Source organism: Anguilla rostrata, chromosome 16 (assembly GCF_018555375.3).
Source record: "Anguilla rostrata isolate EN2019 chromosome 16, ASM1855537v3, whole genome shotgun sequence".
NCBI lineage: Eukaryota > Metazoa > Chordata > Actinopteri > Anguilliformes > Anguillidae > Anguilla > Anguilla rostrata.
Genome location: NC_057948.1, coordinates 18,677,693 through 18,692,264, shown reverse-complemented (window position 1 = coordinate 18,692,264; position 14,572 = coordinate 18,677,693). Strand labels below are relative to the sequence as shown.

Genomic DNA, 14,572 nt, shown 5'->3' with positions numbered 1-14,572 from the left:
TTTATACACCTCTGACAACCAAATCAGAAATAATTGATAATAAAAAAGAAATGGAGTGTGGCACAGTGGGTAAGGAACTGCGCTTGTAACCGAAAGGTCGCAGGTTTGATTCCCGGGTAAGGACACTGCCGTTGTACCCTTGAGCAAGGTACTTAACCTGCATTGCTTCAGTATATATCCTGCTGTATAAATGGATACAATGTAAAAAGTGCTATGTAAAAAGTTGTGTAAGTCGCTCTGGATAAGAGCGTCTGCTAAATGCCTGTAATGTAATGTAATGTAAAAATGTTGTACCTAAACCCAGCACCTGAATTCAGTTTGAAGTAAAAGCACCTTACTATATTAAGCCCTTGAGAAGTACCCACTGTTTAGAACAGAATCTCCTGTCATTACCTATAATGAACACCAGAGGACAGTGTTATAAAATAAATCAAAGCCCAGCCTGGGTGTGGACCAACAAAGAAGAATGCAATATACACATGCAAACAGACATACATTCACCTAAAATTACCTTCATAGACATTTTGAGTTAATCATTGTTGATCATTGTCCTGTAAATGGCAGCAGTGTAATTGAAAAAGTATGGGACATCAAAGATGAGGGAAAGATTTAGAGTATGTATACATGAGGGTTTTTTTCCAACATTGATGTTAATATCATTCTTGTGATCAGGGGGCCATGTTTCCCCATGATGCAGGTCTGTTAAGTATAAGAACCTGTAATGAAGACCCCCCAGGATAAAAATGGGAAAAAAACTGATACAAGGAGCACTTGTGGTATTCGAAATGAGAAGCCTCAGGTTTCTGTCAGTGCACTCCTACCATAAATTTCAGGTCGCTGACACAAAGTTAAAGTTAGCTACATCAGCATCCTGAGCAAATGTGTCAAGACTGTCTCTCCCTCTGCTGTGTTTGACTCCATATCCGCTCTAATTACAGCACTCATCTCAGCCCAGGTGCAGCTCCCTGTCACACACACACACACACACACACGCTTCTCTCCGAGCTGCCTGTGGAGTCTGGGCTCAGGCTCAGCACAGATCACACAGCCTCTGGCTGAGCCGTCTCTCTCGCATGTCTAAGGTCCCCGGCTACATCTGTATCTCTCAGCCCAGCGGGCCCCTGTGTGCGCTCTGTCCCTCCTCAATTAATCAGCACAAGTAAGTGAGCATTTGACTGAATGCCCGTCTGGATCTGTCATCGCTCTGCAGCCAGACTATCTGTTAAACATTTAAAATGAACGTAATGGACACCGATGGGGTTTTTCTTTTTGAAATGTCCCGCTGGAATAAAGTTTAGGGCCGTGGTGCCAGTTTATTGAGCTTGACTCAGTTGTTTTGTTTTTATTGTTGCGTTTGTAGTTCCTGACACTGTAAGGATCAATCAGCTGAACAGCAAAGCTATTGCGTTCAGTTTCCTTGAATGTAATCTGTCTTGCTAACCAGAGGGCAACAAATGAATAAGAATCAGTTGTGAAATACTTTCATAGAATTTATTTCTAGTTTTGTTACAGCCAAGAGAAATAAAGCCAAAGCCAAATAAAACACCTATCAATCTCTGGGCCCCTAAAGACGACCCTCCTGTGGCTTAGAACCCCCAGCTAGGATCCCCACAGACTGCTACGACTACCTGGAAGCGTGTCTAAATTATGATGGCGTTATATAAGTAGCTATTTATTTATAAATAAATATAAATAAAGATATGTTATAATTACAATGTTCAATTTTGTATAAATGAGACCATTAAAATTTTATTGTAAACTAAGTTGTTTACAGGGTGGCATGGTGGCGCAGTGGGTCTTGGGTTCGAATCCAGCCTGGGCCTTTCAGTGTGGAGTTTACGTGTTCTCGTGGGTTTCCTCCGGGTATTCTGGTTTCCCCCCACAGTCCAAAGACATGCAGGTAGGTTAACTGGAGACTCTAAATTGCCCATTGGTATGAGTGTGTGAGTGAATGGTGTGTGTGCTCTGCGATAGATTGGCGGTCTGTCCAGGGTGTATTCCTGCCTCTCGCCGCTGAGATAAGCTCCAGCACCCCCCGCGACCCTGCCCAGCATAAGCGAGTGCAGAAAATGGATGTTGTTTATGGAACTTGTGGGGCCTACATTCAGAAGGTCAAGTTTGGCCGTGGGGCTGGAAATCCAAACTGCACTCATCTTCATTGCCCTTCTATAAATTCCCAGAACTGTTTTTATTTTATTAATCTGTGGAAGAAATGACAGCAGAGCAGGATGTCCTAACTCAGACTCACTGTGTAGACTCTTCATTGGCTCCACTGGCTTCTAATTAAATTGGTGATGTTGAGGTACAGAATAAATACTGTTCTAAACTTGGCTTCACCATTGTTATTGAACTTATGTCTGGTAAAACATATCGGTTGCAGTTGGGCTAAAGGTAAAAGGCATTTATCTCGTCGCTAGACAAAACTGAGGCCAGTGCTGTACGTGGAATTGTATTAAGTTCAATGCTAATCTGGATGACAAATTTTCTTACACTTTTTTATAGTGAGATACGTTCATCTTTCGTAAAACTGCAAACCACATTTCTGTCGCAAAAAACCAGCATAGCATTCTAATGAAATGATTGCAAACCCAAGATGGTGTTGATTTCAAATCAAACCTGCCTAATGAAGAGCTCATTAGGTGCGAAAGCCAGCATTCGCAGCATGCATGCATAGCCTGGGGAAACAGCGCCGGGCTGATCCCATGTCTAGTATCTGAGAGCACAGCACTAGCCTTCTAATACGCAGTATTACTCTGTGGATCTCTGAACGCTCTGAGAGGGGGTGGAGACATTACCAGGCTCTGCCCTCAAGCAGGCTTAACTTATTTGTGATGTCTTTGCCGTTACCAGTGTTCACACTGACAGGGCTTGCTTCAGCACAAGCTAATTTCCCTGTATTTAATGGCCAATCAATTCTCAGTCCATGTCGTTCAATGGGAGCAGCAGAACCACGGGGGGCAATTAACACAGCCGCTGGTGAAGAAGTGCAGGATTACTTCTGCCCGCACGTCACAGCAGAAGAAAGAACTGGCCTGAATGATCACCGGTGTAAAAATGGGCAGCCACGCAAACAAATGGATATTTTACCTTCTCTGTTAATCGAAACGGTAAACCTGTCCCATTGCTGATGAATCCTCAGACAGGCTGCATGTTTCGCGCACCGGTGCAGGCACACTGCCAGTGCCTGATCGACCACAGGAGGGGATAATAGACTATGAGGCAGGGATTACCCTGTCGACAGAATCCCTCAGTCTCTCGGTGCTGCTCGGCCCAATTACCTGTCCCCTGTCAGCCCTCCTAGACACAGTCATCTCTGGGGCGGTCGTGATGAGGGTCCGGACCACGGGCCTCCCGTAGCCGCGTAAAGGAACAGTGCGTCAGAACCGGGGCACCACCACCACTGAAATAGTTTTCAAGCCAAAAACTTTCCCAGAGTTTCTCAGCGGGCTCCCAAGGGTACACGGTGTGCTCCGGCATCACAAGCCGGCCCGTGTGCTGCTACACGGCGTGTTTACCGCCTTCTCGCCACCCTTGAAGCTGACAGCAAAGGCTCCGCGATACCAGCCCAGGCACATCCTGCCGCTGCCAACTTTCTTGATCATCCGAAGCCTTTGAAGCCGCTCCAACTGATCTCCCAGCAGCCACTTCAATGCACACCTTTCTGAAGCAGAGGAGGAAAACTTTCACTCTTCAGGGTGTCAACGGCTCTGCCTGGCTAGTGAATAATGTATATTTCTGTGGATTCAAGGATGCCAATGTTTCCCCAGTTCTCATCCCCCCCCTTGCAAGATGGATTGCCCTTACCATGTTTTCTTCTTGGCTGCCTCATAAATTTTAAGCTGTTTTTGACTGAAGGGTTGGTGCCAAGAAGGTAAGAACTAATCGTCACAGTTTGGTCGTGCTCAGTACTATACACTGAAAATGTTGCAAACAATCCATCTCCTATGCATTTGTGACTATATTCTGACCTGAGATCAGCACTGTGGAAGTGTAAGAAAATATAAATATACTGTATATCAATCTGGACATTTGACATTACTCATATTAAGAATATCTTGTTTTGTTGTCATTATACATATTTTTTTATTTTCTTTGAAAGCAAAAACATCTTTTGAATTTGCCCATTCTGGTGCTTGAATCACCTTGCTTAACCCTTCAAGCCGGAATGTGTCCTAACCCGCCCCGCAGTCAGGGCATTCCACTGGCATGGGCGGCCCCAGACGCTGATGCCCTCGTCATAACAGCCTCTGCGCCCCGTCGCCCCGAGGACAGCCGTGGGCCCGGGCACGATGCCATCGTTCACCGCCCAAAGAAGGAACGAGACGCTAAACTAATTAGCGGGCCCAAGGGCGGGCCCGAATCACCTGAAAGGCTCCTCTTCCTGTAGGGCAGACGGAGGGGGGGAGACGGGAGAGCGCGGGCAGCCGGGAGCCGGCCCCCTCCGCAGGCAGGACGCGTCTGCGTGCGCCGTGTAGCCGAGGACGCGGAGCGGTGCCTGCCCCATCGATCCCCCCCCCGCGCGCGCCCACCATCCCCTGTCCTCCAGACAACCTATTCCAAAGCAGGGCCCAATTGAATGAAGCCCAGTTTGTGCGGGCGGTAATCAGATCAGACGGGCGCGGAGGAGAGCTCCAGAGATCCCGCCTCCGGGCCGCCGCCGCCCTCACCGCGCCATGAATCCCTCTAATGCTATCAGAGCCATCTCCAGATGGAAGTGCAGGCTGGGGAGGAAGTAAAAAAGGGTATAAAAAGGATAAAGCCTGGAGCCTGTGTGGCTAATTAAGGGAGGGAGATAAACTGAGTGTCAGGGTGGAGGTAGTATCAGGCAGCAGTGGACGGGAAAACGCTGGAGTCCATAAAACGGCAGAGAAGGTCGAGAGGCTGGCCAGGTTTACAGCCCACTGTGCTGCTGCAAGACCCGTTAGAGGCATCAAGTGCACTGTGTGTGTGTGTGTGTGAGTGTGTGTGTGTGTGAGAGAGAGACAGACAGAAAGAGAGAGAGAGACAGAGAGTCCTTTATTAAATCAAAGAGAAATTGGAAAAATAAAATGGAAGCATGATTAAGCCTGAAATGAGAAGTCACAGCGGGGCTTCGAGCGAGCGCTTGAGAAACAAGGTCGACATTTAGGGAGCGTCTCTCTTTTTCCGTCTCGCCACATCAGGAGAAGAGAAATGCCAGCAGACACGCCAGTTTAAGAAAAAAAAGCCTTTATTTTAGGACTTTAAAAAGCAATTGTAAGCACAAAGATCAGACTCTTTATATAAACACTTTTTTTCTGCATAAAAAATGTAGCATGTGCACTTTGTGCTTGGATTGCAAAGTCTGTACAACCTCTGGACACTCCCCTGCGGCAGGAATCCAGTACACACTTTATTGCATATGTCACATGTGCCAGGAGCTGCACATGTCAATTTACAGGAGACTGGACAGTGAGAACAGAAATATAGGACCCACACAATTATCCATTACACAATAGCAGCTTTCGAGGGAAGGCCTTGCACATTGTCTAGAAAATAAACAACAAAACCAAAAAATTAAAAATATAAAATAAAAATATATATATATATCAACCACTGACAGTATCAGTTGTGCTTCTGCGCTGTTAACTCCCACTAACAGCTAGCCCCCAAGCTAATGATTTCATCATTTAGACAAATGCAAAACCAGTTGATAAAAACACAACCCCTATAGGGATCTGCTGTTAGGAGCCTATTTTCCCTTTGAAATAGTACTGAATCCTAAGACTATTTGTACAGTTTGCACACGTCCCCTTAAATAGACTGCTGTGAATTACACATCTCTTTTGTTCGCTAAATTTCCAAGGCTTTATGCTACAGAATCTAAATTTCTAGACTGAAATTTTCAAAAGGCAGTTTTTCCTCCCCTCTGATTTTCACCCCTCCTCAAGAGAGGGGGCGCACACACTGCCAATTCCACCACCCCCTCCCCCCCCATCCATCCATCAAATCTCCCGTCCGACATCTTATAATGGCAGGCTCTTTATGGAAATCTGAATGACGCATTAACAATGAAGCAGGGTTCTTATTCTGTGAGTTTCAACTAAACAACAGAATAACCAACACTTTGGTATGAACAGCAAATGAGAGTCGGTGTACCCTACCAGGGAACTATCATTTCCCCTTTAGGAATCTAATGCTTTCTCAGTCCCATGAAGTGGCGAGTATGTGCATAGTAGTGCTTTTACGAGATAAAGACAACATGAGACTATGCCGGAGCCTTGTGTTCCCACAGCGTCCTCACTGCGTTGTGTTCTGTTCCACAGAACAGCTGAGCCTGAACAGATACTCTACACAATCTGCAAAGTCCAACCTGAAAGAAAGCAATTACCATGCTACCAACAATGCAGGATTGGTTCCATGCTCACAGTGACTGCAAGGTTAATGAATACATGCAGCATAGTTGAACCTACTGTTACTTGTCTCCAAGGAATCCTTTTGGGTTTAACTGACTCACTAGTCTCTCAGATCTACATGTGCTGGTCACAATGGCCTCACTACAGAACCTTATCAATGATTAACGATCAGCATGTACAGTGTCCAGTGCGACAAAGATTTCCCCAAAAAAAGAAAGAAAAAAAAGAAAGACGTACAAGCTCAGTTCATTGCACTTCAACAAACCACAGTCAGGGGCAGTGGGGGACAGGGGTAGGGACCCACACAAGGAGTTACAGACTTCCACTAGGTGGCAGAATCCATTTTTAACATTCACTGCATTCCAGCACCGAGCAACGATCTGCTGTCAGTCCCTAAATATTATCAGTGTGATATCCCGAAAAGCGGACTCCTCCCCCTGGCCCCGGCCCCGGCCCCGGCCCCAACGCAGCACTTAGAACCAGAGCAGACCTCACATTTCCCAGATGCCAACTGCCGAGCCGCTGACTGAGAGATATGCTCTGCGGTCTATTAACAGGAGGAATTAGACAGTGGCTCTAAGGCTGGCTCCTCTTTCATTAATCTGTCAATAGGAGAACTCAGAGATTAAATAGGTTTAACCCACACAGGCAGCTGATGGGAGAGAGAGAGCAGGGGAGGGGGAGAGAGAGAGAGAGAGAGAGAGAGGAAAGAGACAAAGAGAACACAGAGAGGAGAGAGAGAGAGAGGAGAGAAACCGAGAGAAACAGAGAGAAGAGACAGAGAGAAACAGAGAGAGGAGAGAGAGAGAGAGAAAGAGAGAGAAGCAGACAGAGAGAAAGAGAGATGAGAGAGAGGAGAGAGACAAAGAGAACACAGAGAGGAAAGAGAGAGAGAGAGGAGAGAAACCGAGAGAAACAGAAAGAGGAGAGAGAGAGAGAGAAAGAGAAACAGAGAGAGGAGAGGGGGGGGTGGGAAGGAGCGGGCATCATTAGCAGCAGGTGTCAATGGTCTGCATGTGCTGGGTAATCATTTCGGCTGGCCGTGTTCTCGTTAAGCAGCTAAAGACGTTTACCTTGTGCTTGGCGATACGCTACGATGGCGGCCCCACTACCCAGCCTCCTACACTTCGCCCACAACAAATATGTCTGCAGCTTCAATGGTGAGCCAGAGGATTTCGAGGGATGAGCACTGATTCATCAAGAGAAAAAAAGAAACCACCATTTTAACAAAAATACTATAAATGTACGCAATGGAAGAAACAGAAAAATAAATAGATGACAGAAAGAATGTTTACACAGCCTATGACCATACCCCACTGGAACATGCTTTCAACAGGCAGAAAATCAAGATCAATGCACACGCAGCAGCTGCAAGCCACTGCAAACACAGATTTACTGAATAAAGACTTCCCTTATGTTCCCTGGACTGCGACTGAATCACGAGGCAGAGGTGGGCTACGAGAAAAAAAAAAGGTGTGTGTGTGCGGGCGTGTGTGTGCGTGTGTGTGCGGGTGCACGTGGATGCGTGCCGTGTGTGTGCACACCAATGCCTAGCAAACAAAGGGTAACCACAAGTCCCATGCACTTTAGGGGCAGGGTCATGGGTTGGTTTGCAATGGATCGTGGGTTGGCTCCTGATTGGACAGAAATGGCAAAGCGGTATGCAGGAATATGCAGTAAGCACAGTGAGCACACAAGCGAGAATGTTAACTATTCGCTATAATGGAATGTGACTGTGTTTTGAAAATGGCTGTTAGTGCCAACAAACAACTAAAACAATAAACCCCTAAAAATTTCAGCAGCACCAGGATTACCACGCAGCCTATCACGCTCCTGTTCCTCAGCTGTCCTTAACAGCCACCTGCTTGTCCTTAAACGCTCATGTGACTGCCGGCAGCTCCAGCCAGGCGTATCTCAGCTCTCAGTAACACCAGCTCAGAGCCGCCACAGCGTCACGGGACTAATTCGCCCTCTCTCTCTCTCTCCCTCTCTCTCGCACGCTATCTCTCCCTCCCTCCCTCCCTCTCTCTCTCGCCCAGCTAAGTGACCGGAGCCCTTTGCAGGCAGTCACTCAGCGGCGTGGCGCTCACCCGGCTCTGGGCTAGCGGCCTGTCCGCGCTGATATCCAGCCCAGAGCCCCAGAGAGCTGCGGTGAAAGGAACCTGGGTTTGGGACATCCGTTCCAGAGGCCACCGCTGCCCCCTCTCTCAGCCCAGAGCTGTGGGCGAGCGCTGCCTGAACTGCGCCGTGCTCCACCCAGGCCAGCACAGCAGGCTGCTCCTGGCCTGGCCTTCGCGGCAGCGACGCGGGCTCAGTGAAGGGCAGGTGGGAGTGGGACTGCAGACGGGAGGCTGAGATCCACACCAAAGCACTGCAGTGAAAGTGCAGGGTGGACCCAAGGCCAAAGTGGGCGGAGCCACAGATGAGCCACTGTGCCAGGTGCACACCTCCATGAAGACAGGAAACGACCTTATAAGGAAACATGAAACCAGGCGGCCTTGTGCCGTGAGATTTGCAACAGTGAGTAGCCAACAGATGCTTAACACCATATACGGCAACATTGAAATCCCCAAGAACAAAAACACAAGAGAATGGCTAGCACCTTCAGCACACAAACAGCTGTCCGGGCCCCAGCTTATACATTACAAAGTGCTGCTGTCTCAATGACAAGGACAAAAACGCATGATTCTGACTGCTTCTTTGGGTCGAACCTCCGTTCTGAACAGTTCTGATGGCAAGTTGACACCACACCACCCCCCTGCACCAGAGACACTGAAATGAAGAGGATGGCTCCGAAATAAATAAGAGTGTGGGATGCAGAGAGACTGAAAGGATGGCAGCCTGTCCGATACTCTGTAAACTCACCTGGCAGTTTCCCGTCATTTAGGACCAGCTTCCCATACACACACACACACACACACACACACACACGAACACATGCCCTGAAACCACGTTTGCAGTTAATTACACCTGCCCGCTCAAAGGAAGCTGAACTGCTATCACTCTGAAATGTGTGTGGAGAGGGGGGCTGAGTGAGAGCCCTGTCTCTGTCTCTGCTGCTGAACTGAAACAGACTGCGTTCTCTTCCCGAGACCCCCGTGCCTCCGCCCCCGGCCCCGCCCCCCTGCTGTCACTCGCGCTCGGCCCCGCCCCGATCCCGGTCCGGTGGGCGGGGCTCTAGTTGTGCTTCGCCCGCCCCCCTTTCAGGTAGCTCTTCCAGCGCTTGACGAAGTCCCTGAAGATGGGCGCGTTGTCGATGGAGGCCAGCAGCTGCAGCTGGTTGATGTGTGTGGTGTGGTAGTCCCAGCGCGCCAGGTTGGGCGCGGTGCCCAGCATGAAGTGGCGCAGGTCGTAGATGGTCCCGGAGCCCGTGTCGTAGAGCGGCAGCATGGCCTTGAGCGACTCCATGCCGCGGCTGAAGAGCACGCCGGCCTCGCGGCCCAGCTTGTCGCCCGCCGTCTCCGCCAGGTCGTACAGGCCGATGAGCGAGTAGATGAAGCCGTTGAGCACGAAGGAGCCGGGCGTGGTGGGGTACTCCTCGTACCAGTCGTGCTTGTTCATGAAGACGGCCCGGACGCCGTGCTGCTCGGAGGGCAGGCGGTAGGGCCCGGTGGCGCGCAGCGCCGCGTTCAGGTACACGGGGTCGCGCGTCAGCAGGTAGGCGCGCACCAGCGTGGACATGGCCTGGCCCTGCGCCATGGCTGAGTACCAGCCCGGCTCCAGGGCCCGGAAGCCCTCGCCCAGCTTGCGCGTCACCATGATGGGCCAGCCGCCGCGCTCGTCCTGGTTGCGCAGCAGCCAGTCGCTGGCGGCGAAGAAGGCGGCCGTGTGCGCCGTGGTGGAGATGGTCACGTTGTCCAGGTAGCCGCGGCCGCGCAGCGCCAGCCGCACCACGCGCCGCGGCATGACCTTGGTGGCCTTGACGGCCTTGGTGCTGGACAGGCCCACGCCCTTGCGCAGGTCGGTCAGCAGGTCGCGCGTGACCGTGCTCCAGGCCGTGCGCGGGCCCAGCCCGTAGGTGATGTCGCGGTCCTTGAAGGCGATGAGCTGCGAGCTGGTCACGTAGTGGATGACGAACGGCGGGCCCTTCTCCGTCGTCTCCAGCACCACCGACACGCTCCCGTTGGACGTGAACTTGAGGTCGAAGGAGATGATGAAGTCCTTGGAGTTGCCCAGCGGTAAGGAGATGCCCTCGGAGTTCTCTGTGAAGCACAAAGACGAGGGCAAGATGACAGGCGGCTGTTAAAAAGCCTCTCCCTCTGTAATCTGGCTCAGATGGGCTGCACTCGCTCATCCCCCTCTCTCTCCCTCAGGCTCAGATCTGTGTGCTTCTGAAGGAACACCCACTGTGGAGCCGCGTTCAGACGTGTCACTCAACACTGAGGTTAATTAGAGAGAAAAGCTTGTCTGCATGCGCAGGAGAGAGAGAGAGAGACAAAGAGAGAGCTGTTGCTCATCCTCCCTTTATAAACAAAATAAAGGAACTAAAATTTTCTATGTTTTAGATCATTGCTGTTTTTCGAACACAAATTTCCATGCTTTAGATTTATTTACTTGTTTGCATTTCAGAAGGTCTTTTGAATTTAACCGACATTGAGGGAAAGCGTGATGGAGGCGTTTCCCTGGAGCGCCACGGAGAAATGCTGAGGAACAGCACAGCACCCGCTCCCCTCCCCTCCACCCCCCGCTGCAGCCCGCACACCCACCGTTTGCCTTTCACTGACCTCCACACCCCCCGCCGCATTCCACAGCGCTCACAAGGGCTTCCACACACGCGCACACGCAGCGGGGGTGGGGGGGAGACGAGCGATCTCTGGTCGATTTGTGAGAAAGCAGGGAAGTGGCGGTGTGCAGGGAGCAGCCAGCCTGGCTGCCCATTTCCAGCGCTCTTTAATGCACTCATAAATCCATTACTTAAGGCAATCCTGGGAGTAAGTGGATTTGTGCTGCGGCCCTGTGATCACTCTGCCATCAATAAAGGATGAGTAGGGAATACATAAGAGATCCCATCCCCAGCCCGGCGCTGGAGAGCGGGGCGAGACCCCGCGCCCCGCTCCACAGAGAGCGCCCGCGGAGGTGGCGACAGCAAGCGCTCGGCGAGGCCTCCGGGAGGCGCGCCCCCGCTAATGCTAATGGGTATCGATCGGCAGGGCTGAAACGCACCGCTGTGTTATTAACAACAACGCACGCGTCCTGGCCCGGGTCGGGCGGGCCTCGGCCTTGGAAACCGCCCTCATTACGCTCTCAGAGAAAACCCCCTACGCCCTATGTGCGTATCACAGGCGACGGCTGGACCCTTTCTCCTCCCTGAACAACCGGAGCCCTGGAGCCTCGGGAGGCTATCGGGAGCTGCTGAGTGGGTGCAGGTGAAAGGGGGAGGAGCTCAGAGCTGCCGATTGGGCGCCGGTGAAAGGGGGAGGAGCTCAGAGCTGCCGATTGGGTGCCGGTGAAAGGGCGAGGAGCTCAGAGCTGCCGAATGGGTGCCGGTGAAAGGGCGAGGAGCTCAGAGCTGCCGAATGGGTGCCGGTGAAAGGGCGAGGAGCTCAGAGCTGCCGAATGGGTGCCGGTGAAAGGGCGAGGAGCTCAGAGCTGCCGAATGGGCGCAGGTGAAAGGGGGAGGAGCTCAGAGCTGCCGATTGGGCGCAGGTGAAAGGGGGCGGCGCTGAGGCGAGAGGAGGCGGTACCTGGGGCGCTGAACTGGCGCACGGCGGTGTGGCGGGTCTTGTCGTGGATGCGGGACAGGGAGCAGCCCTTGGGCACGGTCCAGGCGCTGGGGCGGCTGTCCCGCTCCTCGGCCGTGTCGTACACCTCCACGTGGGGCGGCCGCTCCGTCAGGTTCTTGCTGTAGTGGCTGAGCCCGTACTGCGCGATCTGGATGGCGTAGAAGTAGCCCTGGGGCCCCCACTGCGTGGACAGGGGCACACCTGCGCAAGGGACAGGGGACACAGGAAACAGAACCTCAGACTCCCGCAGCAAGAGCCGGCCCAAAACCCGACCGCACACTGAGACGCTGCGGGTCTGAACACACACAGTCTCAGAAAGGGCGTGTAAAAGTGCTGGTAAAAGCTTTAAGATGAGGTTTCAGGTTCATTTTTATCTTTAAGTGAGATACTCAGAGACATAATGTTACTGCAGTTTACATTCTGACAACAGCTTGAGCTGGAAAAGGAAGAGCAAACAGACCTGCCCAGCTCCAGGACAGAGAGCGATTAGGGATGTGAGACTGATTAACTCTGTGCACTGCTTTAATGGGGCTTTAACAGGGCTCCCGAGCAAAGGCCTGCACCAAGAGCACAGGCCCTCTGGCTGAGGCACTGCAGGCTCCAGCCTGGTCTAAACTGGGGGTCCATGGGGATGGGACACATTTGGCCAATTTCGTTTGAAGTGAATCAGGATTCTTCAGGTTACCACTGACTTATCTTATCCAAAAGGAACCAGGCGTCCAGACAGCCAGCTATTGTCATCAAGAGGTACACCTAGTGCTAGCTTTCTCCTGTAGTGCTTCATACTGTAACACAGTCACACGCTCGAGGGCAGGCTCTCCACCAACTTTCACTTTCTTTCTTATTACTTTTATACAAGGATCCACGTTCAAAGGAGGATGTGTCAAGGTGCACCAGAGGCAAGAATCTCCAGCCGTAAATAGATTTAGCTTTCTCCTGAGACAATTACAAGGATAAGCTGACTTTCCAAGGACGGTGCCAGACAATGCAGGGCCCACATACTGAAATGTGTATCACCTCTTTCCCTGATGCGGAGAGCAGTCTAGACTAACACGCAGCTCATAATCCTGGCTTTCTACAGTTCTCACGTCCAACACCCAAAAAATGCTTTATATTTAAAAAAATAAAAAACCCTATGCCCTGCATTAACCTGCCAGGCAAGGCGATTGATCCAAGCTGACATTGATGCAAAAGTTTGGCTGTCTTCTGCACGATAACCTGAGAAGCAATTCTTCAATTTTCCATTACTGCCCTGCTCATCCCCTCCTCCCCCCAACACCGAATAATGAATGATCACTCAAAAATGATGAGAAAGATTCTGCCGACATCAAGCTCCTGCTGAATTGAATCGACTCCTAATACTCACATCTCTCTCTGTCTCCACAAGTCCTCCAGAAGTTGCACTTTCAATTAAAACCCCAGACTTTCTTTATTTCACACTGAACTACATCTCCCACACTGCAGGCCCGAGGGTAATGCAGCACCCTCCCTAATGGGGGTTTGGGGGTTTTCCTAGACTAAGAATGGATGGAGGGGGTGCGGGGGGGGGGGCGATGCTTTTACGGGGAATGAAACGAAGGGGCAGACCCCCAGCGACCCCCAGATCACGTCCCCGTCCTGCAGCAGAGCGGAGCTCCGCGGCGCCGGAGAGCGAGACGGTCTTTGTCGTGGGCGCATTCAGCCGCTGGGCTGAGAGGGGAGGAGAGCCGTAAGAGCCGCGCTGCTGCTCCACGCTGCTCCCGCTAACAATGGAGCCCTGCAAGCACACGCCACTCAGGGGCCTGCTCTAATGGGTCATTACTCCACACCCAACCTCCACTGCGCCCTTCTGCCTGAATACACATCTGCAGATAAAAGGCTTTATCTGCCTCTATCGCCCTCTCACACATACATACTCACACATATACACACGCACACACACACGCACATATACACACACACACACTCACACATATACATATACACTCACTCCCACACCCAAACACACTCACACATATACATATACACTCACTCCCACACCCAAACACACTCACACATATACACATACACACACACACACAATCACACACACACACTCACGCATATACATATACACTCACTCCCACACCCAAACACACTCACACATATACACATACACACACACACTCACGTATACACACACACACACACACACACACTCACACATATACATATACACTCACTCCCACACCCAAACACACTCACACATATACACATACACACACTCTCACACATATACACATACACACATACAGACAAATGCTCACATGCTCACACGCACACACACTCAGACGTTCACGTGCTCACACACACACGTACACACACTCAGACGCTCACAAGCTCTCTCTTTACCGGGATGTTACAGGAGAATTCTACTTGATTGTGCACACAGGATTATAAAGACACAAAGGAACTCAAACGACAAATCAAAGCAAAAAAAGTAAAGTGTATAATTGA

General features: G+C 51.0%; 1 protein-coding gene across 3 annotated transcripts in view; it reads right to left on the bottom strand.

Annotated features, from left to right (window-relative positions):
• Positions 1-6,430: 6,430 nt before the first annotated feature.
• LOC135241550 (D-glucuronyl C5-epimerase B) overlaps positions 6,431-14,572 on the bottom strand; it is a 50,303-nt gene continuing 42,161 nt past the window's right edge. For all 3 annotated transcript variants that reach the window (XM_064312040.1, XM_064312039.1, XM_064312041.1), the window contains 2 exons: positions 12,059-12,298; positions 6,431-10,576 (listed from right to left, as the gene is read on the bottom strand). In XM_064312040.1, the coding sequence (XP_064168110.1) occupies positions 9,552-10,576; positions 12,059-12,298 (1,265 nt within the window). In that variant the 3' untranslated portion in view covers positions 6,431-9,551. The remainder of the gene's footprint in view (positions 10,577-12,058; positions 12,299-14,572) is intronic.